Genomic DNA, 26,561 nt, shown 5'->3' on the forward strand with positions numbered 1-26,561 from the left:
GGTGGCAGATGTCCTTCAGCCATTGGAGAGTCAGTGAACACAGGGTATCATTCTGCTTGGGGACAATACACAACTTCAGTAACACACAGACAAACATATTACAAGTTCCTCACCAATGGAGATAATTGGCAATGTTAATCAGGTATCATCCAACTCAAATGCCAAAGTGCGGGATTATTGCATTATATAAGAGCTGGGTCAGGATCCTTTATACTTTTAGGCACAGACCTAATTACCTCAACAGTACCAATTATCAAAAAATGCCTCGTCGTTTCGATACCAATTTTAATACCCCTCTCATCAGCGACAATGAGCCAAGATCTAATGATGCTTGATCTAAAGATTGACTGTCTAACGTCAAAGAGGCATGCAGGAAAAACATATTTACACCCAGAATGGGGCTCACGGGTTTATGCTGTTGTATTTTGAGAGGCTTGACTACAGGCTTCACTTTAATGGAGGAGCTGAAAAAAAAGTTTACCGTAAAATCTTTTTGTTAAAAGGGATTTTATAAATTGGTATCGGAAATCGTTCAGGAACTGATATCGAAATGTCGAATCAGTATCATTACAGGTAGAAAAACGATACCCCGCCTAACATATATCAATTTGGTGATGTGTTGATTACATAGCCAGGGGATAAAGCAACAACCAAAGCACAACCAATGAAAGTACATCACTACTCACCATGCTGACAGTATGTCCTGATTTACTCTGCTCCGTTGTGTGTAAATCAGTGAGTGTGAACTGACTCTGGATCATCCTACCCATTTGCAGCAGAGGACTTTTGCAGCCAGCCCGTTCTCTGATCCCATCATGGGAAGCTCCACAGTGGGATGGCCCGACAAACCGAGGACTCCGAGATGCTGTGGGATGATGCCCCGTGCTGGCAGTCATTCTCATCATCATAGTCATTGCTATTCTTCTCTTCAAGAGGTGAGTCTAATGGAAAAAAAAAGCAGACAGCTTCTGTCCTGCCTGTTACATTTCAGAAAAGTCTAAAATAGATTTATTTATGACTAGGACAATGCACATTAAACAACATTTTTGTAAATGCCAGTGTTAGCCGGTCTCTCATCATTTCCACTGTAGTCCTCTTGACCTAGCATGCATGCTTTATGGTGGAGAAAAACCCCCAACCTTGCTGTGAGGAAAAGTGCTAATCATTTAGCCACACAATGCTGTCTAAAGGCGGATTTATGCCAACGTTAAGCGTTAATGTTAGCTGTTATAGATTGAAGACAAATCTAATGCTAAGTTAGCCAGCTTATCCCACCTTATTTTTTCTGCCCTCACACCCCCACGCTAAGGGACTTCAGTTGAGCTGAAAGCGGACAACAGCCCCACATTCACAATTAGCCAGCACTATAATTAACTTAAAGCAAACGGAACCCAACCATTCCAACGCCGGGTAATAACGATGCTAATAACAGAAAGCGTAATGTTCCGTCGGGGAAAACGGACCCATTATGCCCCGAGGCTTTTGAGTCTGGCTGGCTGCCGTGTTGTTCTGAAATTTCTCACCCCTTTAGCATTTAGCGTCTTCTTTACAGCCCTGAAGTATTTTGGCGTCCAGCCCCAGACACTAAGTAGCTAAGTCTCTCAGCAGGGTTGAGTAACAAGCCCGTTTCGCCTCGGTGCTGAAAACCTCCAACAAGTGACACTGACGTAAAATATATTGTGATATTTTGGTTATAGCTGCTGGCTAATGTTAGCTTGCTTGCTCGCTAACTGGTCAACTAGCTAGTTAACGCTAGCTACCAATACAAATCAAACCAAGAAAACGTAATTATGTGGGGGAAACTGCAGCTATATTATCAGAAGGACATGAATAAACGTTACTAAAGGTAACGTGGATAAAACTGCAATGGATAAACTTATCCGTGAACAGATATATTTTAATCCGCAATTGTGTTAAACTCCAATAATTTATGTCCATTGTTTTGATTAAGAGACCCCTAGCAGCAGAAAATTACATAGTGTACGTTTAAGGTGCAAAGGTCTTTATGAACTGTATGTAAAGGAAATTATTCCTGTATTGTTTAACAAATCTGTCAGAGAACGAGACCTTGTTAAAGCCAGAAGCTACAATTTTAAATTTACATTAATCTATCTTAATTTTGTATGCTCCTGTTGTGTTCTTTAGCCCCCCAATTTACCACAAGTAGACACAGTAGTACTTGCTGTGTCTACCCCCACCCCTCTCCGCTATGCTTCACACACATGTTCATTTTGTTTAATGAAGACAGGAATAGTGTCGGTATACTTTGAAGCAGTGCCTGCTCATTGTGGTCTCGTCATCTAGCTGAGCGATCATTTATTAAGCCCAGTCCAGAGAGGGCGCTGGAGCATTTTTCTTCAGCACAGCAGATGACGACAACATTTAACAAGAGTCAGGCACCAAGAAATGGTCAGACTGGAGTATTTTCTAAAGTACAGACCATTAGAAATTCTCGCTGAGCCGGCCTGAAGGCAAAGGCCCTTCATGGCATATGGAGGAAAGCGCTGTGAGTTGCCCCACGGCGCTGCCCTTCCAAGCTAACAGTTGGCCCGTGCTTCCTGTGCTTGGATCAAACATCTGGGACTGCTGACGGGGCTCCATATGGCTACTGCTCTGCTCAAATGGCAACACTTGTTTAGTCTTTTTCTCGTTTTGTGTTTGCCCGTTTCTCTCTTGATGTGTCAGAATTTGTTTAGTAATATTGGTTCTGGGGAGTCTCTGAGGAAAGCAAATCAAACTGAAATCACTGGGTGTTGCAAGACTAAGTTGATGTTTTGTATGCTTCATTCTTATAAATCAAATATTTATTACATCGCTAGAACACATTTTCCTAAATATATAACGGTATTATAGAAAGTTAATTGTTTTTAAGTAGGTGACACTTATTTTAGTACACTTTGAAAAGTGAGATGAGCATGCGTTGGGTAATGTATATATTCCATAATATCTTACCCTTTGTGATACTGTATTTTTTGATGAATGAAGCAAACCGTCTGTTTGAATCGGCAGGCTGCAGAAATGATGCACCGAGTCATTGTTTCCAGATTTATCTGTTTTCTGCCAAGAGAGTTGGGCAATTTTGTGTGTCTTTAGCTTGGAAACGTAATCTGTGTCTGGCAACACTGCTTATAGTACTTATCCTACATTTCCCATGAACACCAAGTCGTGACGCGTCAGACAACCATTGGCCAGTGTGCGTGCGATCGATTACAAGCTAGGCTGAAATGGAGAAGACGAACAAACCAGAGGAGCTGCTATTCAAGTTAAATTAGTTAGAAAAGAATTTGGCTAGTAAAAAATCCGATTGGCTGGCAACTTTTAAAATCTGCTAGCCATGTTGGCTGGTGATCAAAAAAGTTCATTTAAAGCCCTCTCTGTGCACCAATTCAACAATCAAGGCGTCTGGGAGTGTGAAACAAAACAGGGAGAGGGTAAGAATGGCACCTGCGCATATAGTAGCCTGACAAGCCAGAACATCAAGATGTTGGGTCTGGGAACTCCCCATTATCAGGGATAAATGCATAAATGGTTGTCTCCTTTAAATTTCCCGTTTAACCGTTGCAACCATAGACTGTATATATAATATTAACGGTGTATGGTTGCAACTCAGCCGTCCTTACGTTAAGCCTGCCCACCGACTCTATACACAATGTGATTGGCTGACCAGAATTTTTTTTTTCCAGCTTGCAAGCCAACGGAGAGTTGCCAGACTGACACTAGGAATGGGTCTAGATTTCTAGGCTAGCAATGTAGAGCAAGTGAGCCCCGTAAATAAAGGAATATGTAAGTGGCTCTCATCCGTTCTGTGGTTGGGATATGCGCGATACTTTTGAAATGTGCGTAAATCCTTTCCCAATATACCCTTATCTCTAAAATGTCTTGTAGCCTCCGTTAACATAGCTATTGTTCAGTGGAATAAGGTTATTGTTGTTTGTTATTATATGGTGCGCAAAGACTACTATCTGCGCGTGTGAAAAGTTCAAATTTGCATGTGAGCATGTTTTTGAATGCTCGCAAGTTATGCTATAAACGTGACGCCATACAGATTTTTCAGGGATATTCACAAAGAAACCTGCGATGGGCAGATATATAATGATTTCCTCGGAAAGATCCAGTAACAAAGATTTGGTTTGTAGCTTTCCACATGGACATAAATGCCCTACTAGAGTAGATCAGAGGGTTATCTCAGTGGGGAACACAAAGAGGAAATGGAATCCTAGAAAAATTCTAAACCACATTTTAACCTTAGCTGAATTTAGAAATGAGGACTGAGGATTGCGTTCCCGTCTTTCACAGAGTAGTTGTTGCTAGGAAGGGATGTCAATATGAACAGAAGAAATCATTGCATAGATAAACAACTCAAAATACATATGAGATCTCCTCCCTTATCTTGGTACATTTTATTATATGAATAGACACCATTGCACTTACATTTTACACACACATTTTAATGCATGTATTTATTTTGATATGTGGCCGGAACATGTTTAAACCTTGAGTTGTCTTCCCATCAACCATGAAAAAAAGGGTTTTCAACATTCTTACTTTTTCCCACATTTTTGTCACTTTTTCAAAGTTGTGGGTGTTTTTTCCAAAGTTTTTTGATATTTCTAATGTTGACATTTATAGCGCTTATTTCCACGGCCCAATTTTTGTGACCAAAAAAGAAAAAATTAACTGAAAACGGGTCAATTTGACCCAAGGACAACATGAGGGTTAAGCTTCTAAAAGGTTTTAAGTTGGCAATTAGATACTTGCACAATGCCCATGTGGACAAACAGAGGGGGACTGAGTTTAAAGGACTGTGTGTGAAGACAGCCTTAGTATCAGTAAGAAGCGACCAATCATATAATTGATCATAAACTGATCATATAATTCTAAATAGCAATAAAAAAGAACATGCGTGTAAGCTGAAGATCTCAGACGCTGGAAGGAGAAGCTGCTCCGCTGACTGGGGATCAGATAAAGAAGGGAGCAGTAGGAGTAATAAGTTTGGTGCTGTAATGTGATCTGTCAGGTGCACTTCTCCTCCACTGTGACTCTGTGTGGTATCCCTGCTGCTGACAACTTGTAAATGAATCCTTTCTCTCTCTCTTTCTGCTCCCTCTCTCTCTTTTTGCCCGCTTTCTGTGGATGCAGCAAACAAGAAAGGTTAGTGCCGCTGTCTGTTCTTACAGCATTTCCCCCCCCTTTTAATTTGCTCCAGTATCTCTTTCCATTTGTCTACCCTTCCCCTTTACCTCCAATTTCTTGTAAACACATTCAAAGAACTTCTTATCGTCAACATACTTAGGCTACATTTACACTGCTATGCTGTGGTTTAAAAATGAATATCTTCTGCAACGTTTCCCCCCCTCATTCCTCCTGCTCTGGCGTTTCCGAGCCCCTAAACCGGAGACATTTGGAATCACTTCTGACCCGTTTTGGTTCGGAGTCTGCGGGGTTGTGATCCAGTCTCAAAGGTCGCAAACGGACACCTTTGGTAACACCCGCACTGACGCCAACGCTTTGTCTTATCAGTCATGACGTCTCGTTCTCTGAGACCAAGCTACTAACGTAACCACGGCAACTACCAGCAACAGGCGGGGTCTACACGCTGCCTCCTGTTTATGCCCAGTATACGAGAATGTTGATGAGATATGCGGTCTGGGCGTGTTAGTTTAAACGGAGCTTAGTTCTTCTACCGGAGCTAGAAAACACACCGCTTTTGGCTCAAAACTTTCACTTAAACCATGTATTATTTCAACGGCCCATTTTTTGTGACAAAAAAAACTGAATTAACTGAAAACAGGTCAGATTTGACCCAAGGATAACATGAGGTTTAATAGCCAAAACATACGTAGCAATGTGAATGTAGCCTTATTAAATATTTGTCCCATTTCCCAGAAGGCATTACATCTGTGAATGTCTTCATAATATTTTCTATTTTCCCTTTTCTCACCACTCCAGTGTAACATTTAACATTACCAAAATATGGGGGTAGAAATTTGCCTTGAAATCTTCCCGTTCCCTCCAACACTTGAAGCAGACAAATCATATTTAGCATATTTATTTGGGGTAGTAAAATACTGAATGTTTATCTTGTAAGCCCTACATGTATACATGTCCTCCTATTGTTCAGTGTAAATCCCAATTCGTAATTCTTTCTCCCATTTTTGCTTTCCTATAACTTGTTATAATTGTGAATTGTAATTTATGACCCATGTTTAGAGCATGGTATATATTGAGGACTTACAGTATATACATATACTTTCCAGAGTTACAGTATATCATCTGTTGCTTTTATTTAAGGGAGACTTAATATAGCTAAGTCTAAGACTACCACTTACATAGCTTCCCACTTTTTTTCCCACTTTTATTTATTTTATTTTATCTTTATTCATCAGGTAGACCATTGAGAACAGCTTTAAGCACAAGTGTGCAGGACAACATACAGTTTCACATTCCACACAATACAGAAATACAGAATACAACGGGCTACATGAAGGGCAGATTAAGTAGGCATTACACAGCCGGAGCAAAGTGGGGTGTAAATAAGTCAATGGATATGCCAAAGGGATATGGTAATAACACAATATACATGAATAGACTGTCTATATCCCTGCTGAGATGTAGGAAAGTTAGTGCAAACTGTGGTCTGGTTTCAAAAAGAGTGAAAGAGGCAAATCATGTTATTGTATGCATTTATTACCTATGACTAGAATGTTATTCTATATGATTCACGTGACAAATTGATTAATTGATTGACTGACTTTTCCAAGTAAATCTAATTCTTTCTGACTAAATAGACTAATAGTACAGTACACATGTTTACTGCTGTCTGTGTTTTATTGTATTTTATTTTCTAGCCCTCCTTCCCTTTTCCCTAAGCGGCTTTGCCACTTGTCAGGCCATTGTAACTAAGAACCTGTTCTTAATGACTTAAGTGAAAAAGGTGAACAAATTAGTGAACACGTAGTCCATGACCAGAAGATTCTGTGTGGCAAAATGTTTACTTTACTACTATTACTAGCTTTACTCTAATGCAGGAAAAGACAACACTTATTACGATACATCCATAATCTAAGACGATATCTTGTCTCATATCACGATATTGATATAATATTGATATATTCTCAAAGCGACCTGTCTCGGTCAGGGTAAATCATCATCTTTTGTTACTTTGCACCTGCCTGGGGCTGTAAGAAAATATCAATACAGAATGTTTGCTGTAACAAACACAATGCACAATTCTAACGCCACATCGCAACTCTGTAACATCTATACATCTTACACTATACACGTGGCATTCATTCTTTACAGTGGTATCAGAATCTCCAATGTCCATCATTGAAAGACATCCATAATCCATTTAGAATATAATAATTGTGCATGCTATTGTCTCAATGGAGCTTTCTTATTGTTTTTAATAGTTCAAACAAACATTTTTATCTGGACCTCCTCCCATTTTAAACAGAGTTGAGATAAAGTACATTTAGCTTAGCGTTAGCTCATGCAAGACATGGAAGTCACACGGCTGCTGATTGAATATCATTCCTATCAGCCACATGCCATTCGCAGCCATTCTCACATCAAGGCAGTGATTTTTAATATGCCTTCCTCCTCACTAGTCCCTGCCACACTGCCAACGCTTCGCTTCCACCACCCCAGACTCCACCTTCCTAGTTCAGAGTCCTAACATGACTTAAAGTTTAATAGGGTTTCTGCATAGCGCTCCCTGTTTCAGCTTAGCATGCTGCTTGGCTGGTCCAGAGAGCATTATCAAGACCAGAGCCATCAGCAACAAGCATAACTGTATTTCCAATTGTGGCAATAAATGGTTAAATCTATGACGAGAGTGTCCCTGGACTTTGAGTTGTTCACATGGTTGCCTGTTCTCATCGCGCCATTTCTTCATTCCACCAGGAAACGAACATCTCCAGCCAAGGATGAGCACATGGCGGGGGTCAAGGACTCACTGCTGGCCCACTCCTCAGACCCTGTGGAGATGAGGCGACTCAACTATCAGACACAAGGCATGGACACACGCACACACACACACACACACACACACACACATGCACACACACTGTCCCTAGAACCTATAAGCTCATATTTATTCAAGTTGACCAACACAAACACTTCATTATCTCCCTGATGTACCCGTAGCCGTGATAATACTGACAGATATCTGCTTAGGTTTTTGTCTCTGGACGCAATTGTCCTTTCCCAATAAATGACCCCATAGATTGTGTGCACACGCAGCTTATTACTAGGGTTGTTTTTTTTTGTTTTTTTTTCAAAACCCAGTGTGAACCGTTGTTTTGTCCTGACCACTTTCACACAAAACGGGAATATTTTGCTGCGATAAAGCGGTGTAATGTTTTTAGAAATAAGTATATTAAATAAATATTAAATATTTTTTTTAGCATTTGTGAGGCAAATAAAGACCAATCAACCAATCACGCTGTGTTCTTTACCTTTGAAGTACATCATAGACAAACTCAGGGGCTGTTGTCCAAACCGTAGACTGTGTACAGACAGTAGTCCCGCATTACCAGACCTTCCTCCAGAGCGCTGCAAAAGAAGGTCTGGCTAGTCTACACAGCATTCCAGGATGAGAGAAAAACTTTTCTTTAAACCAATCACAATCGTCTTGGGCAACAGCCTCGGGAAGGAACTTGTAAGTTCAAAAGGTTGTTTTAGTCGTCAACAGAAAACTCCGATTGGACAAATAGTCTAGCTAGCTGTCTGGATTTACCCTGCAGAGATCTGAGGAGCAGATAACCATAGTCCTCATAAATCCTACAGAGTTTAGAATTACAACACAAAGAAAGAGGAAGGTGAGGGACATTTGGCTGAAAATGAAGGACATCCACCAGAATTTCAGGCAGCACTTGAATAATCCTGGAAATTGAGTTTTGTCGATATGGACTAGTTGTAGGGACAGATCTTGGTTTGGGTTAAAATACAGAACTTTGTTAAATTTGGGGAACCTTCGTCATCGTGGTTATTATAATAAAAATGCGGTTAAGGATAGATCATGCTTTGAAGAAAACGTTGACTGTCGGTTGGAAATGAACAGCAGTCTCTTGTTAGAGAACCTGATGTTTTGCTGATCCATCCATCAAACCTAACTTCCTCCCTACGCAGATATGACATCAATTAACATCCTCCTTTCCTCCAATCATAACTACTGTTAGTTAAATGAACCAGGCAGGCTGTTTCTTTTCTCTATTCTCTGACTATAACTCTCTCCGGTTTACTTTCTCTTTGTTTCCTAAGTCACTCTCCTGCCAGACGTTTTCACTGATCTCTTCACCCATCCAACTACTCCTCTTATTTCTTCCTCCCGCCTGTCTTTCAGTGGGAGGTTTTAAACTCAGTGGGAGGTTTGTCATTGTGTTTTATCCATGTTCCTCTTCTCAATCAGATGGCTGGCATTTACCTAAGGTAGCAGTGGGAGGGTATTTGGCAGATGTTGTTTACTCCAACAGAAATTCAGCAACTCATTTCCCTGCCAACCTTTGTTCCCCCTCCAGTGAAAGCTCACCGGGTGGCCTTAAAGCCTCTAAAACTTCCAGTTTCCCATAACAGTGAAGAACTAATTGCCAGTGTTTCATTCACCATCAAATAAAAAATCCATTTCTTTAGTCATAACTTTCTACTCACTGTCTACAAGAAGGGTTATTATACAGTGGAATAACCATCACGCTAATAGGACAGTGATCTGACAAGGCTTGAGTTCCAATTTCTCATTCACTGATTCTATCAAAAACTCCCCTAGGCCTAGATAATAAAATAACTCACTCCTGGAGAAGGAATGATGAGGGTGAGGTGATTTTTTTTTTTCAAAAATGTTATCAGCAGTTGGCTACATTCACATCTCGACTCAGCTCTCTGTATAGATCCTTCGGCTTGCTCACAACTCCCCCCCACGGGGCCTGCTTAACTGCAAAATACATAACATCACTTAAGAAGTTAAATCCTTGGTTTACTATTCTCTTAAGGTCTGGAAGCACACTTTGCAGTTTTCCTGGAAGAAAGGATTTGTTCTCTCTGCTGACGCCTGTCTCTGGGAATGGTGACTTTATCCAAAGGAGTGGCATCTCTGTCTTTAATATGTGGAAAGCGAGGGGCAATAAGGTTATTGGAGACATATTTTAAGAATGCATAAGCAACAGTTTGATCTCCCTAAGGAGGCCCTTTTTGGGTATTTGCAAATAGCCAACACAACAGCCTTTTTATTTTTCAATTTCATTGATTGGAAACGTAATTTCACCATGCCTTCAGGTGGAACCCTGACCAACTGAACAACCCATAATCAACATTTCCACCCCCAGAGACCCCCGCTGGAATGACTAAGGCTGCGTTCAGACTGCCCGCGTCAGGTGTCCAACGTTCCTGCAAAAACGCAGGTCTTTCCAATTATTTTGGATGGGGGTTGGCGCAGGGGCGACACGCAAAAAGAGGCCTGTGGCGAAAGGTTGAGATCGACTCATCTTGTGGAGAACAGCAAATCCACGTCACGCTGCGTTGTCGTTGTGTTTTGAGCTATGGTTTGAGGCGGTGTGAGGCGGTTCCTGTACACGAAACAGGAAACATCACTGCCTCTATTGCTGCCACAGGAAAGCTTTAAAACACCAAAGACAAGCACTGACCTGCCCGTGAGTTTGTGTAATAGCTGAATACAAACAAATAAAGCTGTGGTACAGTGCAGTCAGAGATCTATGAACGATCTGATGGAAAACACTAATTGTGAAATATAAAGTCTACTTGTGCTTTATGCGCGGGGGGGTTTAAGAACACAAAAGGGTGTCATACAAATGGGCCATTCTTTTGAAACTCCCTCTGCTGCACCACCCTGCAGAAAATGGCTTGATGTGAATGCCCCGTAACAGCTGAAGCCGCCTCATCTAAATATACAGGTTTTTTTTCAGTTGCTAAACGACAGTGACTGAAACCACGTGTGCAAAACTCTAACTACAGTCTGCACTACCAACAGTCACCTGAACTAAACAGTTCACATCAGCTGCAAACTCATTCCAAGCAATACAACTCTTAACCCACGTCTCAAAACAGGCTCAGTGCACCACACACTGTGAACAACCCTCACTGAGATAACACACACTGTCACTCAGAACACACAGAGTAAAAACACTAGCATCAAACACCAAGACAGAAAACACTAACTTTTTATCTTTACAGTTAGAACAAATGAAGTGACTACACACTGCTCAATAGTTTCTTTAAAGAAAATATATAGAAAATCAGCAGTTTGCTTAAAGTTTTTTTAAGACTACTTAACCACAGTGGGCACAACTGGAGTCACATGTGCAAAACTGTAACTACAGTCTGCACAGCAGCAGTTCATGTAGTCTAGTTCATTTTTCATTGCTGGAACACAGTTTTCAAAACTCTACACACTTAGCCCATGGCTTTATCCACAATGTGCACAACTATCCACAGCGCTTTGTTCAAATGCTAACACACTGCTGTCAAAACTGTTAACCACACATTCAAAACAGAATAGATCTCAGTCTGGGGCCCATCAAACTTCGCTGATTGCAATTTTAGCTTTCATTTGAACAAGTGCTGTAAATCCAGTGTTGTGCACATTGTGGCTAAGTGTGTAGAGTTTTGAAAACTGTGTTCAAGCGATGAAAACCGAACGATAGTTTGGTTCACATGAACTGCTGCAGTGCAGACTGTAGTTACAGTTTTGCACATGTGGCTTCAGTTGTGCCCATTGGGGTTTAGCAATATAAAAACCTGTAAGATATATTTTACAGATAAAGCTGCGTCACAGTGCACAGCACACAACAGATCCATGTGTTATTTTCGTTTTTCTGTCTTTTCCTAACTGACCCCTGTTCTGTTTGTTTTGCCTGGTCTTCCCCCCACAGGTTCCAGTGGCCTCAGTTGCCCGAATACTCCAAGTTAGTTTTTTATCCCTCTTGTGTTTTACTGATATTTCCTCCATCCCCACCTCCTTCCCTTTCTTTTTACATAGCACCCATTTGAACTAGAGCCCACTTATTAAACTCCATATACTTCCCTCATGGTCCTTCCATGTCGTTAAAACTGAGATTTGAAATAAAATACAGTAGAAATACATTAAAAATATAGATATATAGAAACAAATGTCAGTGTAAGATGCTGTAGGTACTCTTAGCACCCCAACCACCATTGTGGCACTTTTGCACTCACTTATGGCTTAATGGGATTTCTTTAACCAATCAGCATGCTTGTTCACCGGTGTGGTTATGGCATGCTGTTGAAGAGCTGCACAGTCATACGTCATCCTTCTTCGCAGCACACATTACCCTCACTGTCACCCCATAACACTCTGACCAGCAAGCTCTGAGCCTTCAACATGCATCTACACTCTGGTGCGTGTGTGCGTGCATGCGTGTGTGCGTGCGTGCGTGAAATTGTACCAGACAATCATAGATCACCATTGTTTTTTGGCTGTAGAGTGAAGCAAATCCACCAGACACTTGCCCATTGTACCAGTTGATGTTAGTGGATGGTGCTAATTTTGGACCCTTTGTGTGTGTGTGTGTGTGTGTGGTGTGTGTGTGTTGTGTGTGTGTGTGTGTGTGTGTGTGTGTGTGTGTGTGTGTGTGTGTGTGTGTGTGTGTGTGATGGAATGTACTTACCGCTCCACCTCTCCCTGCAGGGATGAGGGAACATCCTCCCATTGCCGTCTGCGACCTGGCGGACTACATAGAGAGACTCAAGGCCAATGACGGTCTTCGCTTCTCTCAGGAGTACGAGGTAACTTCCTGCTCTCATACATGGTGAAAAGAAAAGTTCTCCCAGGTCCAATTCAGTGACCAAGGCAAAAAAATACTTTGTTTTAATACTTACCTAGACTTTCCTGCTTCAATTACTCACCACTCACCATGCCTCTAAGTATATTTTTATTATTATCTGTATTTATATTTTTCCGTTCCGAGTACTCATTTATACTATGGTTAGACTCAATATCATCTACAGGATACTTACTTTTGCTATATTATTTAATTACATGTAATTCTGTTTAATTTCACATCACCTAATCACTTACATTGCAATATTTTTTGTACTAAGGCCATCTAATTTTACTTAAAAATATATTTTATATAAGGCCACTTTACATTCATTCAGTACTTTTTGCACAATGACTGTTATTTTCCAGTTGTTTGTTGGTTTGTTGTCGTATTATCTAATATAATCCAAAAAGCAGACTGACAAATATCTATGTATATATATATATATATATATATATATATATTAGGGGTGATCCAAGTATCCGGCTGAAACGAGTATCCGGTACGGATAAAGCACTTTTGCCAAGTACAAGTATTCTACGAGTAATATGAGTCAATATCCGTGCTCGGATTGAATACGACTCCTCAAATGGCCGCGCAGCGTTCTGTGATAATCACAGCGCCCCCCCGCCTACAAACCGCTCGGATCAATCACACACACACAGAACATGGAGAAATGCGCCTCCCTCTCTCTCTCTCTCTCTCTCTCTCTCTCTCTCTCCTCTCTCTCTCTCTCTCTCTCTCTCTCTCTCTCTCTCCCGCTCCATCAGTCAATCGGGTCTGCGGATCTGTTCCGTTAACGTTTAGGGTTTCTTCAGCTTCAGGTTTGTTTTTATCTTCGGTTTGTAGTCCTTACATAGTAACCAGTAGATTTCTGGTGAACGTGGGGTTTGTAGTCCTTACATAGTAACAGTAGATTTCTGGGGAACGTGGGTTTCAGACGTGCTGCTTGGTTTAAAATGTGACTCCTTTTGCGTCTCTGCCATCGGAGAATTATTTTATTTTTTACTGTCAGCTGCCCCCGCCCCCTCTCTCTCTGTGTCTCTCTCTTACTCACACACACACACACACACATATACACACACACACACATATATACCTGGTGTGGAATAAAAAATAAAAAAAAGAACCAAAAAAAAAAAAATCACCTGATCATAAAAAATAAAAAGTTAAAAAAATTAAGTTATATTGAGTATGAAAACTCTTGTTCATTACATTTACTGTACCGCATGTGTTGTATTCATTGTTGCAAAACGTTCTGTATATAGTTTGTTACCATGACAACACCATTGATCTGAAGCTCGATGCTTTCATGTAAATAGTTTTCAAATCAGCAATAAATATAACAATTTTTGATCAACTCATATCAATTGCATGCTTCAATAACATACCGGTTAAAGCCCCGCACATTTCAAGAGAACCTGACCCACTTCCGGTTTAGGCCCCGCCCAGTCCGAGTACGGATCCGGATACAGATAATTCATGTGGTAAACAGATACAGATACAGATAATGCTGTACTCGCTCATCCCTAATATATATATATATACTGTACATACATATACTGTATATCAGGGCAAGACAAGCTGCACTCCATTACTAGTCAGCTCAGCTTTTACCACGCTGTATCCATAATGTCAGATAGATATTGTTCAATTGGAAGCACAAACCAAAGAGAGACTAGCTGTGTTTCTACATAATCCCATCTCAGAATGAAAACCCAGAGAGGAGCATATTGTGGACGTGTGCAATTATACGTGCAGCTCCATCAGTCTAACGTTACCGCTACACTGACGCTGAAAGTGACCACCCATGCAGGCCACGTCTTCAGTCAAGCTAACTGCATCTCCCATCTTCATGGTCAAACCATGTCATTTCATTTAAAGACTTTTTCAGACAGTTGTATCTTGTGCGGCGTTACAATGTCTGTCATGAATTTTACCCTATGGGTTTATTTTTCGTGTTACTCAGTGATATTGGAAACTGCTTTTTGTTTCAGTCAGGCCAGGGATACATGTTTTTTTCCCATTCCCATGCATCTGTAAAATCAATATTCTATTTTCTCACTAAAATACATCACACATTCCAGGCCTGATGTTTCTACTCATGTATTGAGCTGGCTCCCCATTACAGAGTTAAGGTTCAGCATTAGTTATTTTTAAAAGGATGCTACTAAGCATGCATAATCTCTGCCTCCTTTCCAAAAATAAATGTATTACCCACTGTCTTTACCTACTGTAAAAGCCAGTGAGGGATTATGGCTTGTTGATGTCCTACAATGGAAGGTAATTTGCATTTAAAGTGGTGAATTTCCAGCGGATAAACCAGGACAGATGGGTGTACTGTTATGTACCCTAGAAGGAAGAGGGCATATAAATTATGAAACAGCAGCTGCATCAACTTTTCTACCTTTCAAAGTTTTTTTTCTTACCCAATATGGTGAAATGGAGGGAACTTTGTGGAGACAGGTTGTTGTGTTTGCCAAACAAGATAATAACAATTCAGTTTTGAATATTTTGGCAAGCCTGTCTTCGAACAAAACATGTGGATGAAAAATATGAAATGTTGGGTATTGGATGATACTAAGCCACGTATCCAATTACAAGGATGCTGACTTGCATTTACTAGTCTAATAATTCAAATAATTATCTGATTATTATTACATACTGTTTTGTAAACCGAAAACCTACCAGACACTGCTGTCCCAATGGCGGTGCCTTAAGATTCTGCCCATCAATGTTGCAAGAAGTATCGGTGACAAGGCATAACCCTGCAGAGTCCAGCACCCACTAGGAACAGGCTTGACTTCATGCCAAGAATACAGACTCAACTTTCGTCCCTCTTAGACAAGGATTGGATGCCTCATAGCAACAGTCCCTGCCTCTTTATTCTCACACCACTCTCCACAAGACACCCTAACCGTACGTTCACACCGCCACCGACTTGAGCTGCAAAAAAGCTTGGCCCGCTTCGCTAAGGACGCTTGTCAAAAAGTACGGGGAAGCTTTTTCCCCCGTAACTTTCTCTGTTCGATCGGGAGAAGCACACGCAGCCACGGCCAATACACTGACACTAGAAACCATTTATAAATTACATATACAATGACAGAAGTCGTATTGTCAATTGGTCACAGCGGGGTGGGTTAGCAGTTAGCTCGCCAGTTAGCCGCTGAGCCGTAGCGGCATGCAGGCAGAGCGAGCAGCCGCCAGACTACCTAGTGACCCGTGCAGGACTTCACTGTGAGCGGACCATTAGAGACGATGTGACCAGCAGGTAACGTTAACTGGTCCCTATGTACAAACAACGTTATCTTATAAAAGATAGGCAACCCAGCAACGGCGATTATGAGCTTGTCCCATAATGAATTTTTGGTAGGAACGAAAGTTAACATTGTTTCTCCGGGATCAGCCAGCGCGAAGGACGTCTATATTCCGATTGGCGGCTGGCATTAGCCGCTGAACCACGTCATAGCTCATAACCATAAAGTTGAAAAATTTAAACTTTCTGGTTGACGCGCAAAACGCCCAAAACGCCGACAGATTTGCCGCTCCTTGCAGCTGAGAGAAGCCGGCTTCCATTGAAAATGAATGACTTCCGGTAACTTTAGACGCTCAAGTCGGTGGCGGTGTGAATGACCGGTAAGAGACACCGTGATTTGCCATCTCTAAAAAATCACATGACTTAGACTGGGAGTTTTTACCCAAGGTACAAACCGGTTGGTTCAGGTCGCTTCCGTCTGAATATTTGCTCTTTGTTTCTGCTAATAATCAGGAATTAGTGATGGCCAAAGGAAGCCTCATGAATCTTCATGAACCATTCTTATTTATTTTCTGAGCCTTCTCGATGGCGCTCTTGGTTTAAAGAAAAAGGCTAAAAAAAAAGGCAATTCAGTGTGTTTTTAACACTTTGTTGGACAAAGAGCGCCATCTAGTGGGCTCGGAAAATGAAGATTTTGGCCTTCACTATTAAGAATGAAACCAAAAATCACAGCAGCTGATGTGTAATCTGATACCGTAGAATTCAATAAAGTTTGATCTGGAGATTGGGGATGGCCGAGGCACTAGGTCTCTCCCTCTCTCTCACACACACACACACACACACACAATTAATCAAATGCCTAAAAAAGCCATCTCAATGTAACATCTCACAGCTCCAGACTTAACTAGAGGTCAGTGCTTATCTATGGTGCAAGGTTATTAATTAAAAAAAATTAAAAAAAATCTGTATCTTGATATCTTCTCTGGATCAGGAACAGCAAAAGTGAATGCAAGAACAACCCATTGCAATGATCTGGCTCACATCGTCCCTCTCACACACACACACACACACACACACACACACACACACACACACACACACACACACACACTTAGACAGACTTAGACAGACTTTATTGTCATTTAACTGCACATTCACATATACAGTTGAGCGAGATTTATTGCAAGGCTCCAAAAAAAGGAAAAAGAAACAGAAGACAAGTAAAAAGAGAAACATGAAAAAGTATGTGCAATATAAGGTATGTGCAATATAAAATTAAAAATGTAGTATATTTATTATAAGACGATTATGACCAGTGCAATAGAAGCAGAATGTATTGCAATGAATAAATAATATACATTTAAAGTTACATTAGTGCAACTAGGGTTCACAGTGTCCATGTAAAATGACTAGTGTTGTATGTATGGGGGGGGGGGGATTATTGGGAGTTCATCAGTCTTATGACGGGGGGGATGAAGCTGTTGTTCTGCATTTGAAGCTGCTGAACCTCTTGCCAGAGGGCAGCAGGGAGAACAGTCCATGATTGGAGTGGGAGGGGTCCTTAGTGACTGGACTGAGTCCTGGTCATGGTTGGGGTGGGAGGGGTCCTTAGTGATGGCTGAGCCCTGGTCATGGTTGGGGTGGGAGGGGTCCTTAGTGATTGGCTGAGCCCTGGTCATGGTTGGGGTGGCAGGGGTCCTTGGTGATGGCTGAGCCCTGTCATGGTTGGGGTGGGAGGGGTCCTTAGTGATGGCTGAGCCCTGGTCATGGTTGGGGTGGGAGGGGTCCTTAGTGATTGGCTGAGTCCTGGTCATGGTTGGGGTGGCAGGGGTCCTTGGTGATTGGCTGAGCCCTGATCAGGCAGCGTCTGCGAGCAGTTTCATGGATTGAAGGAGGTGCTGTCCCTCTACATGTTTCCAGTCTGAGGTGGTGCAGGACCCAGACCAGACAGAGATGCAGCTGGTCAGTATGTTCTCTAGTGTCCCTCTGTAGAAAGTGGTGAGGATGGGGGGGTGGGGGGGGGTTGCTCTTCTCATCCAATGCAGAGCAGAGGTGTGGAGGGACCAGTTCAAAGTGTCACACTCACACATACACGCAAAAACACATACACGCACACACATACACGCACACACACACTCTCTCACACACACACACACACTCACACACACTCGTTGTGTGTCCTCCTGTGTCCTGTTGCATCGGCGCTACGAGCCATTAGTCTATAGTAAGAGCACCAGGCCTTGAAATGAAAAGCTCATAATGGCTGCATTTAAAATGAGACCCGCCAGAGGATCTTACAGCTTGTTACATCTGATGTATGAGTTTGGGGACCACTTGAGACCACTTCATACACTCCATAATATATAACAGTAATTCTTTTCATCACATAATAATGATTACATCCATTTATTAGCCATATCAAATGCGTAAAAGCTGGTTTATACTGGTAAAACTTAGTTTGGGCTGTTAACTGAGCCTCACCTCTGCATTGGCAAGGATTAAAGCTGTTATTAATATCTGTTTGAGCATTATAACACTCAAGGGTGGGATTTAACGTCAGTATTGGCACAACAGTGGTGCGGCAAGGCCTTCGCAGAAGTAAGCATCACTTTCTACTTCCGTGTTCCAAAAATATGATATTAAATCAAACCCTCAAATGCAACGGTTACCAACAAAATAAAAGTTGTACTCAAACTGTATTCATATTGTGGCGCAATATGCTCTCAAAATAAAACAAGCAACAGAGACGATTTGGATTTCTAGACCCGCCCTGTTTAGTCAGATATCCGTCTTAAGCTAAAGTTAGCTTTGTTGCTTTGTGGGGACATGGGATTTTCCCAAATTGAATAAATTCCGCCCATAAAAAACCAACACATTCTCAGTCCTATCAAGTCAAAAAGCAGTGCTTGGTCAGATGCCTTTGGGTTTTGTTATTGATGCGTCACATATAGACGCTCTGGGTCGGGACTGTTGGCGTCACTATTTGAGGCTCTCGAGGACACGGAGGATTTATAAAACATGACTCTTTAGAAGAGGTTGTTATTGTCACCGGACAACACTAGTTTCCGAACATATCCATACTGAGAAATACAGAGAGAGCTGTGTGGAGCTGATAGTCTTAATTAGCTTCGTATCAACTCATTTGGCAATGGCTTTAATGTAACGGACGTTCATTAACATAGCGTCATGCCGACACAGCTGATGTGATCCAAACATTTCCAAAAACTGTCTCCAGAGCACTGTTAAAAAAAAAAAAATCTTCAATCTGATGAATCCCTTTACATAAAATGCAGGAGAGTTTCTGTGTGTTCCCTGCGGTTCCTGATTTTTTTATGTTTTTGATTGAAATATTTTGAGTGATGAGCATGGTGTGCTCTGGATGTGCTGTCATGGTGATAAGTGCACTTTCTAATTTCTATTTCTAATTGACCAATTAGATTGCCTAGTCGGATCTAGTTGACCAATTAGATTGCCTAGTCGGATCCACTTGAGGATCGATAACTGTCTCTTTACAAATGAACAAATATGCTCATTGGCCAATGCAATGGCAAATACATATCTCCCAAACACAATAAATTCATTCAATTCAATTCAATTTCATTTACAGTATCAAATCATACCACGAGGTATCACCAGACACAGAGTAGGACCACACTCTATAAAGGACCCACCATTCCAGTAATTCCCCCAAAAGTGACCATTTGCAGTTGCGAGGTAAAACTTCCTTCCTGAAATATGAATCATAATAATTATAGCAGTTTGTGTGATGAACCATGATGATGGCTATCAGAGTAACAACTCATAAACACACCCACACATATTTACAAAATGACATATATAAGGACCTATCTGATTCTGCGTTTACAACAGGAGTGGCGTGTTTATATCATCCTTAGTGCTGCCAAACGATTAAAATATTGAATTGCGATTAATTGCATCAATGTCAGTTTTATTCTAAATGTTCCTTGATTTCTTTTTGTCCCATTATTTTTTTCTCATTTTAATGCTCTCATCAACATAGAAAAGTGGATCGGCTCACTTTGTGTAAATGTTTTTTTTTATTGAAAATAACGTTGGCATATATTCTACTGTAGTGTTCAAGAGCCCCCCCCCCCCCCAGCATATAGCCTACTGTAGTGTTCAAGACCCCCCCCAGCATATAGCCTACTGTAGTGTTCAAGACCCCCCTCAACATGTAGCCTACTGTAGTGTTCAAGACCCCCCCCCAGCATATAGCCTACTGTAGTGTTCAAGACCCCCCAGCATATAGCCTACCGTAGTGTTCAAGACCCCCCTTAACATGTAGCCTACTGTAGTGTTCAAGACCCCCCCCCCCCCAGCATATAGCCTACCGTAGTGTTCAAGACCCCCCTCAACATGTAGCCTACTGTAGTGTTCAAGACCCCCCCTCAACATGTAGCCTATTGTAGTGTTCAAGACCCCCCAGCATTTGGCCTACTGTATTTTCAAAGATCCCCCCCAGCATATAGCCAACTGTAGTGTTCAATTTCACACTAATATTCCCAATTGGAACAAATAATCTGTCACACAATGTAACGCTGTCCATCAATAAAAGGGTGAAAAAAATACTCTGACGGGGGGGGGGGGGGGGATTGGCAACAGCTGTGTGCTTGGCCATCAAGTGGTATATCAGACTGGCCATGCTGCAATGATAGCTCAGTTCACAACGACAACACACACAGATCCCTTTGGTCTCGTCAATGGAACATTTGGCAACTTCAAAAAAGTAAACTTTCCATTTAGAATTCCATTTATTTCCGTCCATTTTGGCATCTCGCCCTCGCCATCCACTCAAAACGCAACGTTACTACTCTGTGGCCGGCCCGCGAGCCCAAACGGCTTGTGTGCGGCGTGCACCGTAGATCCAGTGTGGTGTTGTAGTTTTTCTAACGTTACTAGTTGTTGCAACAGCATGTGAAAAAAACTACAAAGTATGCTAGGCCAAAAAGAACATTAATCTTGTGATTAAAAAAAATTGACGCCAATGTCCTGGAAATTACGTCCCACGAAATTTCCAGCGGCAACAGAGCAATCCTGAAAGTAGAATGTCGTGGATATAGACTGGTAGGCACTGGATGCAAACATTGGAAGTTACAGAAAGCATCACGTAAAAATCACCATAGTTTGTATATTTATTAGTAAGTATGTATGTATTTGGTTTAATTTTAACAACACTCAGCAAAGTGAATGTGATTCTCATCTGACAGGGAGAAATAGATAAGACGTAAGATGTAATTGAGAGCCAACACAGACTCCTGTAACGCGTATTAGACATAAGTGAGTTATTATTCTTAACTCAGTGAATGTGGCAGCTGGTGCTGAGTGTAATCCTGACTCTGCCATACACAAATCCACACGCTTCACGCCCGACTATTCCTCTGGCTGTGTTTACCTGCATTGTTTTTTTTGTTGGTGGAACTGCAGCTCCGTGAGTGTGATTACACTGACATACTGGGTAACTGATCTACGCGTCGGTGGAGCACATTAGCAGTAATGTGAGTGGTTTGTCAGTGCAGCGCGGTGGAAGCCTTACCTAACAGGCTGTTAAATAAGATGTGCATTCAACCTCTTTCTCCATTGTCATTATTATCAGTTGGAGACTGGGTGGGCTGAGCCGCCGCCCAGCCAGCCAGTCAGGAGTAGAGGATCAGGATATTAGAGTCCTCGTCGCAGCTTCATTTTGCCTGTGAATATGTATGTGTGTGTGTGTGTATGTGTGTATACGGGTATGGATTTGTTTTCCAGATGATTCAAGATAAGTAGGAGTGTGAAACATCAATCATGAAAAACAGACCTCAGCATGTTATTATTCAGCTAAACCCGCGCCTGCATTCACAGCCAGCAATCGCTGGGAGACCTATGTTGGGGATTAGGAAGGTACAGATTCAATTGTTAGCAATTCATCAAAGATGTTTTATCAATATTAATAACGTTGTGAATATGTGTATTGAATGTGCCCTGCCACACAAAACACAAAATGGACTGCTACCTCGTCTGTCAGCTTTAGTTACTGAAAAGAAACAAGAGAAGAAATCAGGCCAATCCCAACAGCTGGTCAGTCTGATGTCATGTTGCCTGAGCTCATTACTATTCATGAGCTCGCCCAGTTGCGCTGGGGAAAGGGTGCTGATAGCCAGACTCTCATTCGCTAGCTGTTAGCCAATCAGAGTCAAGCAGCTTAGCCTGTTGTTAGCTGAGTCTTCCTGCAGGTCCATGGTAGAACTTCAGACATTACCACAAAGTAATGATATACATGTGGCAGGGCACCTTTAATAACTTAACCAAATTTTAAAAAAATCATAAACGAGGCACCACCCTGGAATCAGGGACCAATACTTGAACTGTGAAAACAGTCTCATAGGTGGAGTTCTCTTTAAAATTACAGATCCAAATTAATTAAATTATTTTATAAAGTGAACTTTATTAAATGAAATGTATTTATTAAATTCGAGCACAGACTTGTTCAACCAGCTGTTATTACAACAAATACACAACTAATCACAAACACCTGCTCTTTAAAGTAGTATAGAATTCAGCTAACAAATTATCAATGGTTAATCAATAGTTCTTCAATCTACAAGCCTATTACCTACAACAAAGGCAAAAACAAGCGGTGTGTGTGCGTGTGCGTGTGCATGTGCGTGTGCGTGTGCTAGATTAGTGTGTAAAGAGGACAGAAAGCATAGCCGGGTTGGCTGAGCTGGTACATCAAGCGCACAGCATAGAGTTTTATTCCTCGATGCAGAGACAGCAGTGTAGTATTACAGTTTCAAGTTGTCTTTTTTGTTTTCTATTCTGCAGAGATGAAAAGCTGATGCCCACATATTTCAACGGGATCCAAAATAGTTCATTCGTCCAGAAAATGAAACCATTTAATTAGAGTACATATGTTTGGCTGTGCTTCCAATTTAGTACGGATGTAATGGAGAGCAACAGATTGTCCTCTTTAAAAAATGTCTATATCTGAAATATGGGTTTCTTTTTAACCAAATTATCACAAATAAATGGATTGGATTCCATACAATGCTTTTTGCAAATACAATTGATCACTTTCATTCCTCTGATCATAACTATTAGTCAAAATAATTCATAATTTCTTCTTTTTTAACTCAAATACCAAGTACAATTCTATATAAATGAGGGTTATTGACCATGAATTCCAAAATGTACTGTAGTGGGTGACAATGAAAAGAGGGTCACCAGAGTATTTATGCTGCGTTCAGGGACTCCTGCCAATCGGGAATCAGAGTTCTTGAAGGTGACCTGTAGGTGTAAACTACAACCTGTGTGGTTTTTAATCCTCCGGCCATCTTTTCTCATGGAAACGTGACTTTGTAGGCTTTTTACAGTTGCATGTAGGCCGCGTTCTCTTTGTTTTTAAAAGGGTCCTCAGGCCAGATGTGAGCCATGCGATTGCCTTTGTCTCAGAGGTCACATGCTCTAAGATCTCTGTGTTTAAAGATAGTGTTTAATCACACTGCTCGGTTCCCAACACCAATCACCAGGCAGCATATTGAAAACCTGCCCGGCTCTTATCAGGACACACTCCACCATCGCTGGAACACAGGCGTGGCTTTCCATCTGGCATACTGCAATGATTTAAAACACAAGAGTACAAGGAAATAAGAATTAAAAAAACATTAATACAAGAACAATTCACCATCTGTTCTAACGTCATGTTTCTTCGTGTAGAACAGTGGTTCCCAAACTTTTTCAGCTCAAGACCCAAAAGAGAAATTTGATGTCTCCCCGGGACCCAGATTTACAAAAATACTCCATGAGTCATGGTAACATCTACATTTTTAAACTGTGGACAAAAGGCGGAACTAACCATGAATTTAAATGTATATGAAGTATATTTATTCCATTATAAAAGTAAACAAAAACAGAAAAGGTCTCTATTCTCCGTTCTGTGTCTCACCCCTTTCTCAACTCATTTTTCTTATCAACTCCTAGGATAAGAGAAGAGAGAGAGAGAGAAAAAAAACAAAAAAAAGCATCTGAGCTGAAAAGACCAGTGTAGCAAAAAAGAACGCTCATTCACATAAGATTGAGATGCATTTGACTCTGCCAATTGGCACCCCAATAAAACGGGTCTGCGACCCATTTTGTAAAAATTAGTAAAAATAAATAAATAAATATCGAAGCAAAGAAACAATAAGGGTAGAATAGTTACAAAATGTAAATATCCCAACAAGTCCTCCAAACCATATGACAATGACAATACGGGTTGTTTCTCTCCACAGCTCTACTCCATGAGGGTGCTTCCCAAAGAGTCCATGCTTGTGTCACTTTTGGCTGTATTGAGAAATAAAATCTACCACAAGTCCTAATCTGTTGACTCTTGACATAGTGCTAGTGGTCCACCATCATTCAACCCTAATGTATGCTATTGGGAAACATACATCCAAGAACTATTGTCCCACATCCTTTGGGGAAAATGGCGTTTCCCTTCCTCACTGGATCTGTTCTTTGTTAACACCAGGCACTGAGCTGGTAGGTGAAAGGCTGTAAGGGATTTTAGGAGTGTCCAAACAGCCCTGTGTGTGTGTCCAGGGAAGTTAAAGTTCATCTAGGGCTTTTTTTTATATATTATAGAGCCGCAGGCTGGGGGAGGGATGATGAATTAGTTTGTGTCACGTTTATTGGTCTGGGCTTTTTGCTCCAAGCTCTGACAGGCTTTAAAAAACAGAAAAGAATATGGGCATTGTTGTAATAAATGGTTACCGGCTCTCCTCTCTCCATCCCCTCTGTGTGGCAGTCTATTGATCCAGGACAGCAGTTCACCTGGGAGCACTCCAACCTTGAAGTCAGCAAGCCAAAGAACCGCTATGCAAATGTGATCGCCTACGACCACTCCAGGGTCATCCTCACACCTGTGGATGGTAAGAGACACTCAGACATCTCATTTTACCCACTGTGGTTAACGTTTAACCACTATGTGTCATTCTCACATAGTGGTTGGGTCTTGATTTACCTCAAACGCAAAGAGAACCGGATCTTTAGTTAACCCTCCGGTTGTCCTTGGGTTGAATTTGACCCCTTTTCAACATCAGCAATATGTATGTTTTTGTTTACAAAAATCACACAAAAAGTACATGGATACCATACAAAGCTCTTCGCTTGTACAATTAATGAACATTAAACTACTTTCATTACATTTTGGGTGTTTGATTCAATTTAACCCTCTGAACACAAATGAAGCACCGGCGAGTACAAGAGATGTTTGACAAAACTCCTACTCAAAAAGCAATATTCCGAAATTGTAGACCTTTATGTACTATTAAATGATATATTACGCTACTTTTGTGAATCCAAGACTTTTGTAAACCCATTTCAAGCACCAAAACAATTGAGTGCAGGTGTGTTCGTGCAAGAGATTTGAAAATTATTTCTGCTTTAGGGCCAAATAATCTCTTTATATATTTCTCTGGAGCAATGTCTCACTATGCAGAACACTAAGTCTGTTCTGAGCCTTTTAATATTAAACACACAGGGGTCAGATTGCATGCAAAAAACCCTTAAAAGGATAATTCAAGAAGATATTTAAATATACCCTTAGACTTCAGAGAATTAATAGCATTTGAAAACAAATTGAATTTTTTAATACAGTATTTGGACTATACTTTGATATACACACGTCTCTGATTATCTACCAACATACATTCGTCTTATATTAGTCTGAATAATTCCTAATTTCTGCTTTTTTAACTCAAAAATGAGGTAAAGTTTCTTACATATGAGGTTTATTGCCCATGGATTTCAAAAAAACGTGTCAATCTAGTAATAAGATGGTGTTAGTGGTGTATGTACTGGTGGTAGGGTAAAAGAAAATATCAAAAGCGTAAAAAAGTGTCGCAAAATGTGTCAAAAACATCAGAAAATAGTTGTTTAACAAGTGCACAGTCAACTGGAAGACAACACAAGGGTTTAAACATTCAAATATAATGAGACAACTGTCATTTCAGATTTCCCCTGTCATATAATGTGAGTGTATTTCATCCTATTTTAGTAAGAAGCCCCGCTGTTTTCTGTTATCTATGAATATGCTTGTTAACTCTGTCCGACCGGTTCCTTCCTGCAGGGGTTCCAGGTAGCGACTACATCAACGCCAACTACATTGACGGCTACAGGAAGCAGAATGCTTACATCGCCACCCAGGGGCCGCTGCCGGAGACGCTGAGCGACTTCTGGAGGATGGTGTGGGAGCAGAGGACCTGCACCATCGTCATGATGACCCGTCTGGAGGAGAAGTCCCGGGTGAGCCTCCCATGTTAATCAATGTAACCCTCTCATGACAACGGCCTTGGTTGACAGTGCATTTACCGAAGAAGAGACACAACATGTTTTTAACCCTTGTGTTGTCTTCCCGTCGACCATGCAACTTTGTGTTTCTCTGGGTTGAAATTTCAACATTTTGTTGTTCTTTTTCAAAAAAAAATTCCCAATGTTTTTGTCAATTTATTCCTATTTCTTGTCACTTTTTCCTT

At 41.1% G+C, this 26,561-nt stretch overlaps 1 protein-coding gene across 1 annotated transcript; it reads left to right on the top strand.

The window, feature by feature from the left end:
* The first annotated feature begins 856 nt into the window (after positions 1–856).
* LOC116676594 (receptor-type tyrosine-protein phosphatase F-like) lies at positions 857–26,349 on the top strand. The gene is made up of 6 exons (XM_032507591.1): positions 857–935; positions 7,906–8,015; positions 11,886–11,918; positions 12,662–12,759; positions 24,833–24,956; positions 26,156–26,349. The coding sequence occupies exons 2-6, from the start codon at positions 7,937–7,939 to the stop codon at positions 26,347–26,349; spliced, it is 528 nt and encodes a 175-aa protein (XP_032363482.1). The 5' UTR covers positions 857–935; positions 7,906–7,936.
* The last annotated feature ends 212 nt before the right edge of the window (positions 26,350–26,561 follow it).

The sequence above is a fragment of the Etheostoma spectabile genome, unplaced genomic scaffold, assembly GCF_008692095.1.
Source record: "Etheostoma spectabile isolate EspeVRDwgs_2016 unplaced genomic scaffold, UIUC_Espe_1.0 scaffold00003474, whole genome shotgun sequence".
Classification (NCBI taxonomy): Eukaryota; Metazoa; Chordata; class Actinopteri; order Perciformes; family Percidae; genus Etheostoma; species Etheostoma spectabile.